Source organism: Oikopleura dioica, chromosome PAR (genome assembly GCF_907165135.1).
Source record: "Oikopleura dioica chromosome PAR, OKI2018_I68_1.0, whole genome shotgun sequence".
In the NCBI taxonomy this organism is placed as follows: domain Eukaryota; kingdom Metazoa; phylum Chordata; class Appendicularia; order Copelata; family Oikopleuridae; genus Oikopleura; species Oikopleura dioica.
Genome location: NC_137293.1, coordinates 5,585,479 through 5,603,945, shown reverse-complemented (window position 1 = coordinate 5,603,945; position 18,467 = coordinate 5,585,479). Strand labels below are relative to the sequence as shown.

The 18,467-nt window shown below is 41.6% G+C and overlaps 4 protein-coding genes across 5 annotated transcripts; 1 reads left to right on the top strand and 3 right to left on the bottom strand.

The window, feature by feature from the left end:
- Window positions 1–1,694: 1,694 nt before the first annotated feature.
- Window positions 1,695–4,504, bottom strand: LOC145701417 (signal transducer and activator of transcription 5A-like). The gene is made up of 10 exons (XM_081778637.1): window positions 4,385–4,504; window positions 4,172–4,342; window positions 3,966–4,129; window positions 3,620–3,773; window positions 3,318–3,579; window positions 3,090–3,272; window positions 2,919–3,045; window positions 2,511–2,768; window positions 2,251–2,469; window positions 1,695–2,066 (listed from the first exon to the last, which is right to left on the bottom strand). The coding sequence occupies exons 1-10, from the start codon at window positions 4,416–4,418 to the stop codon at window positions 1,905–1,907; spliced, it is 1,734 nt and encodes a 577-aa protein (XP_081634763.1). The 5' UTR covers window positions 4,419–4,504; the 3' UTR covers window positions 1,695–1,904.
- A 205-nt stretch (window positions 4,505–4,709) lies between these two features.
- Window positions 4,710–9,296, bottom strand: LOC145701416 (signal transducer and activator of transcription 5A-like). Of its 2 annotated transcripts, none has more exons than XM_081778635.1 (14): window positions 9,072–9,296; window positions 8,495–8,641; window positions 8,355–8,450; window positions 8,221–8,312; window positions 8,034–8,178; window positions 7,821–7,991; window positions 7,614–7,777; window positions 6,636–6,789; window positions 6,334–6,595; window positions 6,106–6,288; window positions 5,935–6,061; window positions 5,526–5,783; window positions 5,265–5,483; window positions 4,710–5,083 (listed from the first exon to the last, which is right to left on the bottom strand). In XM_081778635.1, exons 1-14 carry the CDS (start codon window positions 9,211–9,213, stop codon window positions 4,922–4,924), a joined length of 2,322 nt encoding a protein of 773 aa, XP_081634761.1. In that variant the 5' UTR covers window positions 9,214–9,296; the 3' UTR covers window positions 4,710–4,921. The 2 variants fall into 2 exon arrangements, with proteins under 2 accessions (XP_081634761.1, XP_081634762.1); XM_081778636.1 differs by having other exon boundaries at window positions 9,105–9,296.
- A 1,329-nt stretch (window positions 9,297–10,625) lies between these two features.
- Window positions 10,626–11,826, bottom strand: LOC145703439 (persulfide dioxygenase ETHE1, mitochondrial-like). The gene is made up of 5 exons (XM_081780798.1): window positions 11,644–11,826; window positions 11,382–11,600; window positions 11,209–11,343; window positions 11,048–11,112; window positions 10,626–10,826 (listed from the first exon to the last, which is right to left on the bottom strand). The coding sequence occupies exons 1-5, from the start codon at window positions 11,741–11,743 to the stop codon at window positions 10,632–10,634; spliced, it is 714 nt and encodes a 237-aa protein (XP_081636924.1). The 5' UTR covers window positions 11,744–11,826; the 3' UTR covers window positions 10,626–10,631.
- Window positions 11,827–16,487: 4,661 nt separating this feature from the next.
- On the top strand, window positions 16,488–18,452 carry LOC145702192 (D-altritol 5-dehydrogenase-like). The gene is made up of 5 exons (XM_081779403.1): window positions 16,488–16,631; window positions 16,904–17,397; window positions 17,611–17,763; window positions 17,803–17,979; window positions 18,295–18,452. The coding sequence occupies exons 1-5, from the start codon at window positions 16,550–16,552 to the stop codon at window positions 18,412–18,414; spliced, it is 1,026 nt and encodes a 341-aa protein (XP_081635529.1). The 5' UTR covers window positions 16,488–16,549; the 3' UTR covers window positions 18,415–18,452.
- Window positions 18,453–18,467: the final 15 nt, after the last annotated feature.

Here is an 18,467-nt window from a genome sequence, read left to right as displayed (position 1 = left end):
ATTTATGCGACATTTCGAGCCTCTTTTATTTTGAGAATTTCCCTGTTCATGAAATTCTTTGGCTTTGAAGTTGAAGTTTCTTCAATTTTCCAAGAATCTAGCCAGAAGAAAAACCTTGGAATTCGTCATTTTTCTTCGAAGCTGACAGCTTTTACGTCAAGCCGACTTACCGGCCATTAAGTTGTACCCACCCAAATCTGGCTTCTTATTACTCATTTTTGTTCGTACTTTTTTTATATTTACGCACTGCGGTGGGCCACAGGAAAATAGAAACACGCAAAAATCTGACGTAAAGGAAGAGCTTTTCTTGCCCTTTCGAACTCAATAAAAACTTAATCGAGTAATCCATCTTTGCTTAATTAGTAATTAATAATTACTCAATAAGACCTTTTTCAAATATCAACGCTTTGAGTTCTAAGCTCAAGTTTGTTTGAAATTCTTCAACTTGAAGATTCTTGCGAAGAATTGGTCTCTTCCGGAATCGGGATTTCCAGTGAACATGTAATTGCCCCCAATTTGACCTGATTGATCGAGGGCTTTTTTCACGTACCGCAATTTTTGAATAAGAATCGAAACAAAAGACTTGATTCTAGGGAAAAGATCACTCTAGCTCATTATTTCTGGAGATATACACAGTCAGGGTTTGAAAAGTCCGAGCATGAGCATGCTCAGAGCACTGAACATGAGCACTGAGCATGCTCAGCGTGCTCAAGCTCAACGAAAATTCCAGCGTGTCGTGCTCAGCCGTGCTCAAGCTCAATAAAATCTGAGCATTCGCGTGCTCAGCCGTGCTCATGCTCACGAGTCTCTGAAATGCGTGCTCAAATGCTCTGAGCACGTTTGAGCAAAATTTTTCTTCTTTTCTTTATTTTCAAATTTTTTTTTCTTACGGGCCGTCTCAGCCCCGTTCCTTGATTTTTTAAATTTAAGGGGCTTGACGGCCCTTCGAGCCGTCTCAGCCCCGTTCCTTGATTTTTGAATTTAAGGGGCTTGACATTTAGGCTTGGAAAACTGAGTTGATCTATCTCAGTTTTGTGCCCAACCCCACCTACACCCATAGTTTTAAAAATTGAAATTATCCTGGTTTTAAGCATATTTATGGTTCTCATTGAAAATTTGATTTTTTGTGTTCTTTTATGGAGCAAGATTGCTTGAGCATGCTCAGCGTGCTCAGGCTCAGTGAAATTTGAGCAGGCGGGTGCTCAATCATGCTCAGGCTCAGCTTAATTTGAGCACGCGGATGCTCAATCGTGCTCAGGCTCAGCCAAAATTTGAGCTCACCGTGCTCAGCCGTGCTCATGCTCAGTCAAAATTTGTGACTTTTCAAACCCTGTACACAGTAAGCGCTGGAGTATTGACAGGCGGAACTCGACCCAAAGCAATCGAAAATTCTCGTATCCATTTTTCCTTCTCCAGACGCGTCAAAGAGTTGATTGCATTCAGCTTTTCCGGAAAACACAAATAGGGATAGCCAAACACCGAGCTGCTAAGGAAAAATACTGCTTTGAAAAAAATCATTTTTTTTGCTGAGTTCTGATGATTTTCAGCGATATTTATAGAGCTTTTAGTGATGATGAATTTTTAATTATATATTGGCTTTCAGTATGAGAGGATTTTTAGCTGTCTAAAATTGCTTTTAATGGACATTTTCCTCCTTGATTTCAACGATTGCGGAAAATTTTTCGAATTTCAGATATTGATACATTCATTTATTTCTGGCAGGTTTTGGTGAAACGGAAAGAAAAAATAATTGTCAAGAAAAACAGGTGAAAAACGGCGGCTAAATAAATATATAAACTGAATCTCTTCGAGAAGAAGAATGAAAGGCACGGTTATCAGAAAACACTCTTTTTTTGGGATAAATTGGCGGTTCCCAATTATGAAAATCATAAAAATGACAAAGGTTAACTTTCTTCAATATGAGCAACGAGCGTTTTCTTGACGTAGGGGCCATCTTGGACCGGCTTCGAAGTGTAGAATTTCGAAAAGGCATCGTGTTTTGGTCGATCTGGGAAGAGTTTCACCAGTTGGGAGAAGTCTTTGACCATGTCTGCTAGACTTCGCACCTGAAGTAAATGGTTGAAATCAAGGAAGAAAGCTCTTATTTCGAACTAAACGGAAAATTGGAAGTGTATTTTGGATAGCCAATAAGATTGCTGTATTTGGCATACCGACCAATCAGAGCCCATATCCATAAAATCAATTCCTTTTTTTGATTCTCCCCTTATTTTGAAGAAGACGAATTATTACCTGTAGAATTTTCAAGGAATCCGGCTCAAGATGCTTGACTTCAATGCTTCCATCGTCATTTTTCGCCACATACGCGGTCGAAATTCCACCGAGCTTGGAATCTGAGAACCGAAGCATAAATGTTCCAGGGCCCTTTGAAAGAAGGAGGCTCTGGCATTCTGATTTTGAGATGAAGCCTTCGATGGTCGTTTGATTCCAGTGAGGTTGAATGTATCGCGACTAGAAAAAATCGGTCCCTAGAATCATTCTTTTCTTCTTACCTTTGTCAATTCAAGAACAGAATAGAGCCACTGCCAGAAAGTAAAGTTATGCCCCGGAATATTGTCCCTGTTCAGCTGCCTCCAGCAAAAATCCTGACCATCTGGCACCGCTCTTCCAAAGATCTTCGAAGCGAGGTAATCTCTAGCTCGCTGCTTGAGGCCAACTTTTGTGCGGCATTCAGATTGCCATTTGAAATCGACGGCTTCCATAAAACGGCCCCAGGAGACTCGTTCTGGGACTTGGTAGGGAACTCGTTGCTAGAATTGATAAATTTAGCTTTTGAAAGTATCTTTGAATGCAGATATACCCTATCGTATTCAGTTATTTAATAAATTATATCGGTTATTTGATTTGATTAAAAATCAAATGTCCTATCATAGAGAAACCGTTAATGGTGATTTACTTACATCTTCAGAAAACGCATTGTCCCAGAAAATCGTCGCCGCAGCATTTGCTTCTTGTTTTCCATGAGAAATGACAACAACAGGCAGCGAAAGCGTCTGCGCCGTCACTGTAAATTCGCAAGCCGGTGACCTAGAAAATCGTATATTTGGACTTTCACTTAGTTGAAATCTCACCTGACAACAATATCAGCTTGGAAAACAATCGCAAATTTTTCCTCAGCGACGGATTCTGTTCCTCGACGATCTCCTCGTCCTTTATCGCGAAGAGTCATGTTTCGGAAGTTGGCTTGGAGGATTCTAGAGTGCTCGTGGTACTCGGTCATCACTGTATGATTGACGATTTTGCCCGAACCGATGCTGAAAAAGACGATTATCTTCCCGAAAAGCTGAAAATTCGCTTACAATTCGCCCTTGGCGAGAATTCTTCTGGCATTTTCGTCCGAAACGAGATGAGCTCGAACTTGGAAAGCGACTTTGTGAATATCCAATTTGTCGCCAACGAGATGCCTCAGCGTTCCAACAAATCGTTTGTCTTTCATCAACACTTGAGGGGGCTGTTTTTCGATGACGAGCCCTCGCTCGACCAGGGAGCCGAGGAACGAGACGTAGGACGATTTCATGTTTGGAAGGGGGTTCTGACCGTCTCTGATTGGAATTGGCTGCCCTAGAACTTGGATAGGGAAGGAAGAGAGGGGTAGGGGTACCTTCAAGATGGACGAGTTGGCGGAGACTCTTCCAGATGATCGTGGCGAGGCTCTGGTACCATTGTTCTAGCTGTTCTAGAGTCGAATATTGAGGAGCTCCGTTGTACGCAGCGGCTTGAGATCGCTCGAGACTTCGGGTTTCTGTGTACACGACCTGAATTTTGGATGAAGAAAAATTTCTTTCTTGAATTATGCTCAATAATAAGATTGTAGACCGTAAATCCATAAATGCCAAAAAAAAAAATTCATATTTTTTTTCGAAGCATAATGTCGACCTGAGTGATGATTTTTCGAAAGTGCCTTTCGAAGGTTGACGAGAAAGTAGCCATCTTCAAGGAAACATTACCTGTCCATGGAGTTCTTGCATGATATTGATAATTTTCTCATGATTTTTGATGATCTCTTTTCTGAGCGTAACCAGGTTGTTTTCATATTCTTGATGCTTCGCAGCTTCCGATTGCCACTGCTGCCTCTGTTCCTGACTCAATTGACCGCTCTCCGCCAGTTTTGCTGAAAAAGTCTTATTCCTCGCCTTTTTTGGTGCAGACTTACAGTAGACTTCCAAATGGCTTCTGGTAATCATCATGTATTCTTGAAGCCGGCAGACTTTTTGAAGCTGGTTTTCAGTTTCTTGCGTGATTTTCATGCATTGTTCGCACTGAGACGTGATTTCGGCGTGGCGATTTGTTACTGATTCTTGAGTGACCTTACTTTCTGAGCTCGCTGAAACGGGATTTAGGGTGAAAAGTGGGGGCGAAACTGTACCGTTTGGTTGCTGAGAAGCGTTCTGAATGATCATTTGCTCGACCGAGAGGACAATCGCGTCAAAGAGTTGATTGCATTCAGCTTTTCCGGAAAACACAAATAGGGATAGCCAAACACCGAGCTGCTAAGGAAAAATACTGCTTTGAAAAAAATCATTTTTTTGCTGAGTTCTGATGATTTACAGCGATATTTAAAGAGCTTTTAGTGATGATGAATTTTTGATTTTTTATTGGCAATCAGTATGAGAGGTTTTTTTAGCTGTCTAAAATTGCTTTTTATGGACATTTTCCTCGTTGATTTCAACAATTGCGGAAAAATTTTCGAATTTCAAATATTGATGCATTCATTTATTTCTGGCAGGTTTTGGTGAAACGGAAAGAAAAAATAATTGTCAAGAAAAACAGGTGAAAAACGGCGGCTAAATAAATATATAAACTGAATCTCTTCGAGAAGAAGAATGAAAGGCACGGTTATCAGAAAACACTTTTTGGGATAAATTGGCGGTTCCCAATTATGAAAATCATAATATGACAAAGTTTAACTTTCTTCAATATGAGCAACGAGCGTTTTCTTGACGTAGGGGCCATCTTGGACCGGCTTCGAAGTGTAGAATTTCGAAAAGGCATCGTGTTTCGGTCGGTCTGGGAAGAGCTTGACCAGTTGGGAGAAATCCTTGACCATGTCTGCTAGACTTCGCACCTGAAGAAAAAGTTAAAATCAACGAAGAAAGCTCTTATTTTGGACTAAACCGAAAATTGGAAGTGTATTTTGGCTAGCCAATAAGATTGCTTCATTCGGCCAACCAGCCAATCAGAGCCCATATCCATAAAATCAATTTTTTTTTTATTCTCCCCTTATTTTGAAGAAGACGAATTATTACCTGTAGAATTTTCAAGGAATCCGGCTCAAGATGCTTGACTTCAATGCTTCCATCGTCATTTTTCGCCACATACGCGGTCGAAATTCCACCGAGCTTGGAATCTGAGAACCGAAGCATAAATGTTCCAGGGCCCTTTGAAAGAAGGAGGCTCTGGCATTCTGATTTTGAGATGAAGCCTTCGATGGTCGTTTGATTCCAGTGAGGTTGAATGTATCGCGACTAGAAAAAAATCGGTCCCTAGAATCATTCTTTTCTTCTTACCTTTGTCAATTCAAGAACAGAATAGAGCCACTGCCAGAAAGTAAAGTTATGCCCCGGAATATTGTCCCTGTTCAGCTGCCTCCAGCAAAAATCCTGACCATCTGGCACCGCTCTTCCAAAGATCTTCGAAGCGAGGTAATCTCTAGCTCGCTGCTTGAGGCCAACTTTTGTGCGGCATTCAGATTGCCATTTGAAATCGACGGCTTCCATAAAACGGCCCCAGGAGACTCGTTCTGGGACTTGGTAGGGAACTCGTTGCTAGAATTGATAAATTTAGCTTTTGAAAGTATCTTTGAATGCAGATATACCCTATCGTATTCAGTTATTTAATAAATTATATCGGTTATTTGATTTGATTAAAAAATCAAATGTCCTATCATAGAGAAACCGTTAATGGTGATTTACTTACATCTTCAGAAAACGCATTGTCCCAGAAAATCGTCGCCGCAGCATTTGCTTCTTGTTTTCCATGAGAAATGACAACAACAGGCAGCGAAAGCGTCTGCGCCGTCACTGTAAATTCGCAAGCCGGTGACCTAGAAAATCGTATATTTGGACTTTCACTTAGTTGAAATCTCACCTGACAACAATATCAGCTTGGAAAACAATCGCAAATTTTTCCTCAGCGACGGATTCTGTTCCTCGACGATCTCCTCGTCCTTTATCGCGAAGAGTCATGTTTCGGAAGTTGGCTTGGAGGATTCTAGAGTGCTCGTGGTACTCTGTCATGACTGTATGATTGACGATCTTGCCCGAACCGATGCTGAAAAAGACGATTATCTTCCCGAAAAGCTGAAAATTCGCTTACAATTCGCCTTTAGCGAGAATTCGTCTGGCATTTTCGTCCGAAACGAGATGAGCTCGAACTTGGAAAGCGACTTTGTGAATATCCAATTTGTCTCCAACGAGATGCCTCAGCGTTCCAACGAATCGTTTGTCTTTCATCAACACTTGAGGGGGTTGTTTTTCGATGACGAGTCCTCGCTCGACCAGGGAGCCGAGGAACGAGACGTAGGACGATTTCATGTTGGGAAGGGGGTTTTGACCATCTCTGATGGGAATCGGCTGCCCTAGAACTTGGATAGGAAAGGAAAGGAGGGGAAGGAGTACCTTCGAGATGGACGAGTTGGCGGAGACTCTTCCAGATGATCGTGGCGAGACTCTGATACCATTGTTCGAGCTGTTCTAGAGTCGAATATTGAGGAGCACCGTTGTACGCAGCGGCTTGGGATCGCTCAAGACTTCGGGTTTCTGTGTACACCACCTTAATTTTGAAATGAAAAAAATGCAAAAAAATTAATTTCGTTTGCTATACCGGTTGAATCTTCCAACCTTTCGGGATCCCGAATGTTTCGGGATTTCCCGAAACATTCGCAGTGAAAATGAGCCTTTATGTCTTCGAACCTTTCGGGGATGATTTTCAATGATTTCTGTCCGAGAAAATATTTAAAGCAAAATAGTAACGTCTACGTACATCTTTATTGAAGCAAATGAAGGCGCGAACGAAAAAAAATAATTTACACGAATTTTTGGATTTATAACTCATGAAGTTCTCTATAAGACAGGCGCGGAGCGCATACATTCTCTTTGACTGCAAATTCACAATTGAAACAAGGTATGGCCTTCTTAGACCATCGAATTTGACGAAGGCAGCTAGAGATATCTTTTGATAAGTAAAATGCCCGAATTCGGCATTTATACCACTTTTATAACGTAATCCTCAACAAATTTCCCGAATGATTCGGGCGATCCCGAAAGGTTCGGGAATTCCCGAAAGATTCGGGAGTAATCCCGAAAGATTCGGGAGTAATCCCGAAAGATTCGGGAGTAATCCCGAAAGATTCGGGAGTAATCCCGAAAGATTCGGGAGTAATCCCGAAAGATTCGGGAAATCCCGAAACATTCGGGATCGCCCGAAAGGTTGGAAGTGACAACCTGCTATACCTATCAAAAGAGAAAACCGTAATTCGAGAGTATAAAAATAGTATGAAAATTTTTCTCGAAAAAGAGTGTTGATTTCCCCTTTTTAAAATTCCATATTGATACAACAATAATCCGGGTTCCTCATTAAAATGATTGGAAAATTACCTGTCCGTGTAGTTCTTGCATGATATTGATGATTTTCTCATGATTTTTGATGATTTCTTTTCTGAGCGTAACCAAGTTGTTTTCATATTCTTGATGCTTCGCAGCTTCTGATTGCCACTGCTGCCTCTGTTCCTGACTCAATTGCCCGCTTTCCGCCAGTTTCGCTGAAAAAGACAATCAATTGTTCGTTGATTGGGTTGGACTTACAGTAGACTTCCAAATGGCTTCTGGTAATCATCATGTATTCTTGAAGCCGGCAGACTTTTTGCAGCTGGTTTTCAGTTTCTTGCGTGATTTTCATGCATTGCTCGCACTGAGACGTGATTTCGGCGTGGCGATTGGTGACTGATTCTTGAGTGACCTTGCTTTCTGAGCTCGCTGAAGCAGGTTTTAGGGTGAAAAGTGGGGAAGAAACTGTACCGTTTGGCTGCTGAGAGGCGTTTTGGATGATCATTTGTTCGACGGAGAGGACTTTTTTGACCATTCTGACGAGTTCCATCGGGTTATTTCCGTAGACATTCTGGAACCAAGTCCCCAAGTTGTAGAAAAGCAGCTTTTGATCGACCTGAAAAGCGCTAGAATCGTATTTCGAGAGCTTTGACTTTACCTCCATCGTTTCTTCGCATCGACGCTGCATGGCCTTGAGCAAGTTGTGCACGATTTCCATCGCGATATTTTCTTCTGGCGGACCGTAATCGTCTAAAAACAAAAATGAAAATTTTTCAGAGGAAAAATTCTGACCTGGATCAATCAAATGCCAGCGCTGCTTTTCAAGCGGATCGGCAAAATGCGATCGAATCTGGACAAATTGAATTGGAAACTGGCTTCCGTAAATTCCTAAACAAATGAGTTCCTAAAGTCGTTTTTTTAGCTTTTCAGACCTTGGAAGAGCTGAATGTTGGACTCGAGAAAGTCGCGGACTTTGTTCCAGGTTCCGGCGAAGGGGTAGGATTCTTCTTGGTCTTGGTAGATTGGACCCTGGTTGGTTTCGGCGGAGTGGTGGGAGGTTGGGGAGAAGGCGTTTTGATCTAGAATTTTGTTGTTTTTTGCTGAGAAAATGGAAAGGTTTTTGATTGGCTTGTAGGCCAAATACAGCAATCTTATTGGTAATCAAAAAATTCACTTCCAAAAATTGGTTTAGTCCGAAAAATTAAGGGCGTGTCTATCTTATTCAATTTCGGACTCAATTAAAAGGAAGTGCATTTTTGGATATCCAATAAGAATCCTGTATTTTGCCTGCCGACCAATCAAAAGCCAGATTGAAAAAATCACTTCCTTTTTTTATTTTGCCCGGTTTTTCTTGAAATCAATCAAAAATTTTTAATTTAGTAAAGAGCTCATTTTTCGAGTCGAAAAAGCCCATGTTTATCACCAAAACTTCTACCACCTGCACCAAAATAATTTATTTTCAAGAAACTAATTGATATTTTATTTTCGACTTCAAAATAAAATATTCACCTTTTCTGTTATTGTTATTATTGTTACTGCTACCTGACGAATTCAAAGGGTTAATATTTGGCTTTAAATCCGTCTCCATTCCCAGATCGGGCAGTTCCGCGCCCAAGTCCGGCAATTCGCTCGGAGTGGACGAGCTGAGCATTTGGTTGATGAACTGGTCTGAGCTGCCGAAGCCATCCAAGATGTTTTCCTGTTTTTGAGGGTTGAAAATGAGCGAAAAAAGAAGATTTAATCAGGTTTATACTTGGACTCGGCAACCTGTGTAAAAAACCTGAGTCATGTTCTGAATGAGCTAAAATTTAAAGCCGCGTAGCGGCTTATTCGAAGAAGTAGCCGCAAAGCGGCTTCATTATCAAATAAGCCGCTACGCGGCTTTTTATTTTAGCTTTTTCAGAACCTGAGTCAGGTTTTTACACAGGTTTTCGAGCCGAATATTAAACGCTCGTAAATGATTTCTTTAAAGTTAATAATCTTCGTTGTCTTCCTTTTCTCTTATCAGCGCAACTTCTTATCACTTCGCCTCATCTTGAAATTTCAACCCTCTTTCCTGTTTTACAGACATACTGGACTCAGAATCGAGCGGCGACCTGATGACGTCCTCGAGGTCCTCCACGAGTCGCTGCACATCGCGATCGGATTGGGTTAGAAAATCGTCCGCCATCCCTTTTTCGGCTCAGAATTCTCGGCGCTAGATTTCTAAAAGCGGCAATTTCCGCCAAGTGGCGCGTGAAATTTTGACAACCGATCAGGAGGAAAGGGATAAACTCTGTTTTTATAACCACCAGCGGCGAAGGCTGTTTGATCCAAAGCCAGCGGGACTGAAAGTGTTTTTCTAGAGGCGAAAACGCGAGAAATCCAGGAACGAATAATCCGCTCAAGAATTTATTTTTCAAGAATTTTCAGTTTTTTGGGTCAAAATTTTCAATTTTCAATTTCGAGTCAAAATCTTCTATTTTTCGAGTCAGAATTTTCGATTTTTTTAAGTCGAAATTTTCGATTTTCCGAATCAAGATTTTCGATTTTTGAGTCAAAAATTCAATTTTTTGAGTCAAAATTTCTAATTTTTCGACTCAAAATAACTAGAACGATGAAAAAGCCGAACGCGGCTTTCAAAAAATCAAATTAAAAACAGAAAAAACAAGATGAAAAAGCCGCCAAATTCTTTAAACGAAGAAAAAGCCGCACCCGGCTTTTCATGGAAAAAAGGAAATTATGAAGAAAAAAGACGCGGAAAATTAAAACTTTCGGTTGGAATTTATTTTCTAACTCAATTTTCATTATAACCCCAAAAAACAATCGTACGAACCTTCAGTTCTTTCGTTCTTCCTGTATGTTCTCTGTAGCTTTGAAAAATCTGCTGGTTTTTGTAGTTCAGAAGGAGGAGCGACGGTGTCACCGCTGTCTCAACCGGGCCCCTGGGCGCGACGGGCTCCATTCCGCTAAATTTTCCTCAGCCCTTTTTTGATTTGAAATTATCTACACTGTAATTGGAGCCGCGAGACTCTAGAGCTGCTTTCAGAAATCAAAACAAGAAAGAGACTCTCAAGCTAATTTTTTCATTTATTTTTCGAGCGGTTCTGCTCCACAGTTAATATTCCAGGGGAGGGCAAGGTCGATTTTCTTTGGATAAGGAAGGTTCAAGTTGTTCATGATTTGGATAAATTCGTCTTTTTTCTTCGTCAATCGGGGGTTGAGTCGTTTTTCTTCGTCGACGGATGAAACTGTTCGGCCTTTGTAGTCGTGGGCAGGATAAATCTACCAAAAGGGTTAGGGTTAGGGGACTTGGGGGGGAGGGGTGGTGTCTGGAACAGACAAAACAATTTCGACAAATTTTGCGTGGGCGGGTTCTCGGCTGCTGATTGGCCAGTGCGCAAAATCCAGGCTTTTGATTGGTTGAAAATTTCCACACAAAATTTGTCGAAATTTCTTTGTCGGTTCCAGAAACCATCCCCTTTGGGGGTCCCCTAATTTCTTACCATAAAGTGATCAGGAAGAGTCCAAATTTGCTCCATTACAGATTTGTACAGGGTTGCTGCGGATCCTGAACAGTATTTTTACCCTTGAATTGCAATTCCTGACTTTCTTCTTTATTAGCATTGTGACACCCTTATTTTTCCCGCTCAAAATGAAGTCTTACCTTCTTGAAAGTCAGTTCTTCCACAACCCCGAATAAGTACAGCATCGCCTGTGAAAACTAAGCCCATTTTGTGCTCGACATAAGTTACGCAACCATTTGTGTGCCCAGGTGTGTGCCTGACTTCCAGCGAAATATCTAGAAAATAGAAAGAAAACGAAGGAAAATGAGAGTACCTCCGACAGTGAGAATATGCAAATGCGGAAATTTCTCGTCCGATTTGGCGATTTTCGCGCCGGATCCAAGTCCCGTCTTGACCTCTGGAAAGTGGGCTCGAAGATTGTGAGTGCCTGTGATGTGGTCTGCGTGCACATGAGTGTTGATCGCGTAGGCAAGGTTCAGGTTCAAATCTCTGATGATTTCCGCATCGCGGGCGGCGGTTATGTCCACCGGATCTGAACGGGTTTAAAAACGCCGAAATCAAGGAGGAAAAAGTACCGATCAAAATCGCCTTTCTCGTTCGTTTGCAGCCGAGTAGGTAGGAAAAAGTCGAACTCTCTTTTTCAAAAAGCTGCCGAAAAATCACTTTTGCGGTCATTTTTTCTTTTCTCGTTTCCTGTTTGTAGAAAAAATGGGCGTTTTTATAAATCAAAAAGTCGTTTTTTCTCGAAAATTCGAGAGACGGGGCGAAGCAGAAGCAAGTTTGACGAGCAAATACAAGTAAAAATCTACAAATCAAAAGGCGCTTTTTGGACTTATTGGGCAAACATCGCGAATTCGCGGGGAAATTTTATTTTTCCTAAGAATGAGGTAAAAAGGAGAAAAACTTTTCAGCGATCGAATATGCAGAATGTTCGCCTAAAATAACGTAAGAATAAAAGCTCATGAATAAAAGTACCCGAGAGGAGAGGATGTGACTGAAAATTTGTTGAAAACCGGGATCCAGGAGATTCCACTAAATCTCTTCTCTTGTGATCGGCCGCAGAAAGAAAAGCCAGATTTATTGACAATTTCGTCAACAGGAAGGTTTTTGAAGCCAATGTCGCGTCTTACAAGGTTTTATGAAAATTTACAAATTAAATTTTTTTCTGAAAAATAATAAAACGTTTCTGCTGTTAATTTGAGAAAAGCCTTCAGTTCTATTCTCCAAGCGATTTTTAAGGATCCATTTTTGCCCGAGACACTCATCATTCCACACAGGGTTCCAAATTTGGCCAAAAATTTCTGAATTTGAGCGAGCGATGAGCGAGCGACGTTTGAGCGAGGGCTGAGCGAGCGAGTGGCTGAGCGAGATTTTTCAAATATCGGCTGAGCGAGCGGAGCGACTGAGCGAGCGACGTTTGAGCGAGATTTGAGCGAGATTTGAGCGAAATCTGAGCGAAATTTGAGCGACATTTGAGCGACGCTCGAGCGAAATTTTAATAAACCTCGCTCAAGCGTCGCTCAAACCTCGCTCGAGCGGCGCTCAAACCTCGCTCCAATGTCGCTCAAAACTCGCTCCAAAGTCGCTCCAGCCTCGCTCGAACCTCGCTCAGCTATCATATTTTTGACCTTGAGCGAGCGAGCGACTGAGCGGTTCTCTATGAAAATCAGTTGAGTGAGCGGAGCGTGAGCGATCGCTCGCTCGCTCATCGCTCGCTCACGCTCAGATATCGCTCAGCGCTCAGCCAGAATTGGAACCCTGATTCCACAACTGATGCTCTTCCCGAAAAGTCGCATTGACATCCATTTGCTTGCAAAGATCATCGACTTCTTCGTCGTAAAAGACTTTCACCCTCCCTTCTTCGTCGTAGAGATCGTTTTTGCAAAGAAAATGCCGGGCGTTTTCGAACTCATCGTTGTAAATGACGATCAAGCAAGTTTCCTCTATTCTATTAAAATAAAGAAGACTGACCCTGGGCGCGGCAACCTATGCAGCTTGGCTCGGCAACCTGAGTCGAAAACCTGAGTCAGGGTCTGAAAGGTCAAAATGAAAAGCCGCGTAGCGGCTTTTTAAAACCAAGCCGCAAAGCGGCTTCGCAAGAAGTTAAAAGTAAGAGTAGATAATAATTTTTCGAGACCGCTTCGCGGCTTTTTAAAAAAAGCCGCTACGTTGCTTTTCAATTTTGATCTTTCCGACCCTGACTCAGGTTTTCGACTGAGGTTGCTGAGCCTAATACAGTTAATTATGGAATTTTTGGACATTTTTTGTCCCATGATTTTCTCAAAAATGTCCAAAAATTTGATACAAGCACTTTTAAAAAGTGTCCCAAGAAAACCCCTTAAAATTGAAAGAATGTCCAAAAATTTGATGTCCAAAAATTCCATAATAAACTGTATGTAGGGTGAATTTACAAAAATCAACTTTTAATCTAGGGGTCGTACGGCTTTCAAATTTTGTATGGGACTTCTCTTGTGCGTATGAATTTCATTTTGAAAATTTTTTCATAGTACGCAGAAAAATTGAGGCAGGGTCTGAGACTGCTTTTCATACCACAACTGTCAGACCCTGACTCAGGATTTTTCACCAAGGTTGCTGAGGCCCGGCCTGAGTGAAAAGTAGGCATAATGGCCGTTCTGCAATTGCCGATACATTTTATCCGTCTCGTACAAGTTGAACTCTTCCCAGGTGAGCTCGGCACCCTGAGTATAAAACCTGAGTCAGCAAGAATGAAAGATTGAATGAAGATTTGCCTACGCGTCTTTTCATTTTAGCTTTTTCAGAACCTGACTCAGGTTTTCTCATCAGGTTGTCGAGCCCAGCTTCCCAGTTCGTTTCAATCGAGCTCTTGTTTGAATTTGAAGAAGGAAAACCGATTGAAGATCCTGCTCGAATCGGATGAATCCAGTAGGCATCCTTTATAGCATGAGGGGTTTTAAGTAGGCACGATTCCAGGGGAGAAGTCCGCCTTTTTCTTGCAAGAAATAATCGAACTTTCAAATGTCTGTTCTGCCAGCAGCTCAGCTTTGTAGTCTTCGAATAGTTTCAAGAGTCGAGGTCTGTACACCTGTCATTACCTTTGTCATTGATGCTCACCAGATAATGCTTCGTAAAACCGTTGAAGTCCAATCGCAAATCCGTGTCGAGTTCAATTCCAGGAGAATGCTTCTTTATCAGTCCAAAGCAGAGTTCCGAATCACTTCACTTCAACTTCACGAAAATTAACTTTGAAGTAAAAGTGATCGACTTTAAAAAAGTAACATCACTTCACTTCACTTTAATTTTTCAGAAAAATATCACTTCACTTCACTTCCAAACTAACTTTACTTTTACTGAAGTGAAGTCACTTTTTCATGAAGTGATATTTTTACTTCACTTCACTTCAAAATTTTGAGATTGAAAAATAACTTCACTTCACTTCACTTCACTTCATTTTTCTCAAAAACAAAATCACTTCACTTCACTTCAATATTGCAATGAAGTTATTTTTCAAAGTTACTTCACTTCAAAGTTAAAGTGAAGTGATTCAGAACTCTGGTCCAAAGCCAAGCAAAACCAAGGAAGCAAAAACAAACGAACCGACAATAATTCTCACTTTCCAACCTGTCAATGAAGCCATGTTTCTTTTCGAGTGCCGAGAAGAACCATCTAAACGCCGCTTTTATAGGTTTCTATTTTTGACATCGATTTCAATCTTCTTCTATTTTTGTATTTTTTAATTATAATTCATTATTCAAGCATGAAATTTATATTTTTATTACAGCAAAAATGTGATTTCAGGGGTCGAAGATGCAGAAAGTTCGCCTAAAAGCGTATCATTGTTTTGTCAAAAATCATCATTCTTTAAAAATTACCCGAGAGAAGAGGATGTGACTGAAAACCGGTTGTAAATTGGTATCCAGGAAATTCCACCAAATTTATCTTCGTCCGATCCGCTGCAAAAAGAAAATCCAGTTGTGTTAACAATTTTCTCGATTGGGAGATTGCTGAAACCAATATCGCGTCTAAGAGACTTTATAAATTTGGAAAAAGAAAAGATGTGAATCGCACCTGCTGTTGGTTACAGTAATGCCTTCAGTGTTATTTTCGAGTCGATTTTCCAAGACCCATTTTTTGCCGCGATACAGATTATTCCACAATTTATACTCCTCCCGAAAAGTCGCATTCACATCCATTTGATCGCAAAGATCATCAACTTCTTCATCGTAAAAGATCTTCACCCTCCCTTCTTTGTCGTGAAGATCGTTTTTGCAAAGAAAATGCCGGGCGTTCTCGAAATCGTCATTGTAAATGACGATCAAGCAAGTTTGATCCTTTTTGTTGTAAAATAGAAGACTGAGTCAGGGCTCGGCAACTCTGAGCCAGGGTCTGAAAGATCAAAATGAAAAGCCGCGTAGCGGCTTTTAAATGCGAAGCCGCGAAGCGGTTTCGCAAGGAGGTAAAAACAAGAATGAATAATAATTTTGTTCATAAAATTTCGTTCTTAAAAAGCCGCTCCGCGGCTTTTTATTTTGATTTTTCAGAGCCTGACTCAGGTTTTTACTCAGGTTGCCGAGCCCAGTATGCATACTCTGCAGAAAACCTGAAACAGGGTCAGAGACGGCTTTTTATTAGACAACTTTCAGACCCTGACTCAGGTTTTCCACACAGGTCGCTGAGCCCAGGCCTGAGTGATAAGTAGGCATAGTGACCGTTCTGCAATCGTCGATACATTTTATCCGTTTCGTACAAGTTGAACTCTTCCCAATTCGTTTCAATTGTACTCCTGTTTGAGTTTGAATTTGAAGAACGAAAACCAATCGAAGTTTTCGGTCGAATGGGATGAACCCAGTAGGCATCAATGAATTCATTTGATGGTTTGAAGTACACCCGATTCCATGGAAGAAGTCCGCCTTTTTCTTGCAGTTTGTGATGGCACTTTCGAGCGTTTGCTCTGCCAGTAGCTCAGCGTTGTATTCTTCAAATTGTTGAACATAAGACTTACTAAGGGTTAAGGGAATACCTTTGTTATTTATGGTGACCGCAAAATGCTTCGTAAAACCATTGAAATTAAGCTGTAAATCTCTGTTCAGTTCAATTCCAGGAGAGATTTTCTTTATCAGTCCAAAGCCAAGCAAAACCAAAGAAGCCAAAATGCAAAAACCGACAATAATCCTGACTTTACAACTAGCCATGTTTTCTTTTGGAAGAATAAAGCATTGAAAGGGCGCTTTTATTGTTTTCTATTTTTAAAAAAGTTCTATTTTTGAATTTTGTTTTCATTGTTCTTTTTTGATTTCCATCTGTTTCTTACCAAATTGATACACAATCATATGACACAAATAGTTCCAGAACCCCGGTCTTGTTTGATTAACAAAAAAGCGAAATGAAATGGACATTTTTGTATGCTCAGCTAAGGTCCCGGCGCCGGGCGTGGCTGGAACAAAGTAGTCACTGTGTACTGTCAGTACGGACTGTTCTGGCATTTCGAGTCGAAAAAGCGTCATGCAAGCGCTAGTTTTTACCAAAGCAGAGAAATCGCTAGAACTCAAGGAGGTGCCCAAACCGGTGATTTCCAAACCAACTGGTTAGATGCTGGTATTATATATTGATTTGTTGGATAAGTAATGGAAAAAATTCTAGAACTCTTCTTCGAGGAAATATGAATACTGTAAAGAGTTTCACTAGAAAATCCGTTTGATTTTTTTTTCGAGTCGAGTTTGTGATGATCTTTAAAAACATATTCTAGCCGTGCCATCAAAATAAAGAGCTAGCAATTATACATGGATATTACAGTATTATTTGATGAATAACTTTTTATTAAGTATACAGAATTGCTTAAAATTAATTTTTGTTCAGATGTAATTGTGAAAATCTCGAACTGCGGCGTTTGCGGCACGGATTGCCACATCTTCCACGGTGACATCTCCAACGTTGGCGACGTCTTCGTCCCCGGCCACGAAGCTGGCGGAATCGTCACCGAGGTCGGCAGCGGCGTCACTGCGGTCAAAGTTGGAGACAAGGTCGCCATCGACCCGAACAAGGGCTGCCACGGTTGCAACCACTGCCGCAACGCAAACCCGCATTTCTGCAAAAAAGGCAGCTTCAACGACGCCTTCGGAATCTTCCGAAACGGCGGCTTTGCTGATTTCGCTGTTGCGCCTGAAGAAAGCTTGTATCTCGTCCCGGATGATTTCGACATGAGCCACATGAGTTTGATCGAGCCGCTTTCTTGCGTCGTTCATGGGTGGAGGAAGCTGACTGCTGGAAGACATCTTCAGACGGGAGCGAGGATTTTGGTCCAAGGAGCGGGAATAATTGGCTCGCTTTGGACTTGCTTGATGCATTTCAAGGTGAATAAATGACTGAAAAACTCACTTCTATTGTTGAGTTACTGGTGAAAATCGAGAAGCCGCTTGCGGCTTCGAGTTAAAATGAGTTTAAGCCGCGCGAAGCGCGGCTTTTCGTCATATTTAGCTCGAAGCCGCAAGCGGCTTCTCGATTTTCACCAGTAACTCAACAAAAGAACTGTAAACTATGTTCTACCGTAAATACCTCTTTATTAGGGCTACCGTCACGTGACAGTAAGCGAGCCCTCAGCCGAGCGAAGAGGGTTCATCGACGGCCTCCAACTCGGGTTCAAAACCACTGAGCCGAAAGGAGTGGAGTCCGAGTACGATGTCGTCATTGATTGCAGCGGCGCTCCTCGAGCCATTCAGGTGGAAACCCTTCCAGCCGGAGATTTGAGCTATTTTTAGGACGGAATCAATCGAGTGGCACATGGCGGAATCTTTCTCCAATTCGGTGTTGCTCCTTCTACGGCTACTTGCGAAATCCGACCGTTTCATATTTACGAAAGGGAAATTACGATTCAGGGTGTGATGGTCAATCCTTGGGCCTTTCCTGAAGCGATCGAGTTGACCAACCAGCTCAGGGTATGAAGTTTTGATTTTTATTAAAAAAAGGATTTAAAATCCTGTGTCAGGGCCCTGACAGAGCTTTCCATGCTTTTGGGGCCCTGACTCAGGTTTTCTTGATGAAGTTTTTTGAAAAAACCTGTGTGAAAACCTGAGTCAGGGTCCCGAAAGAATTGGTTGCTCTATCAGGGCACTGACTCAGGTTTTTACACAGGTTTTTTCAAAACAATTTCATAAAGAAAACCTGAGTCAGGGCACGGAAAGAATGTCAAGCTCCTTCAGGGCCCTGACTCAGGTTTTCCACACAGGTTTTTTGACAGGCTATTTTTTTAGGCGCGATACTTGGACTTTGGCAAACTCGGAATCGGAAAATTCAGCCTCGGCGAGTACAAAGACTGCTTCGAGAAGCTCTCCTCCGGCAAGATCTCCAAAGCCTCTTTTGTCTTCGAATAAAAACGGAAGTAGAAAACGCTTACGTCGTGTTTTGATAACGTGCAATTTTTGAC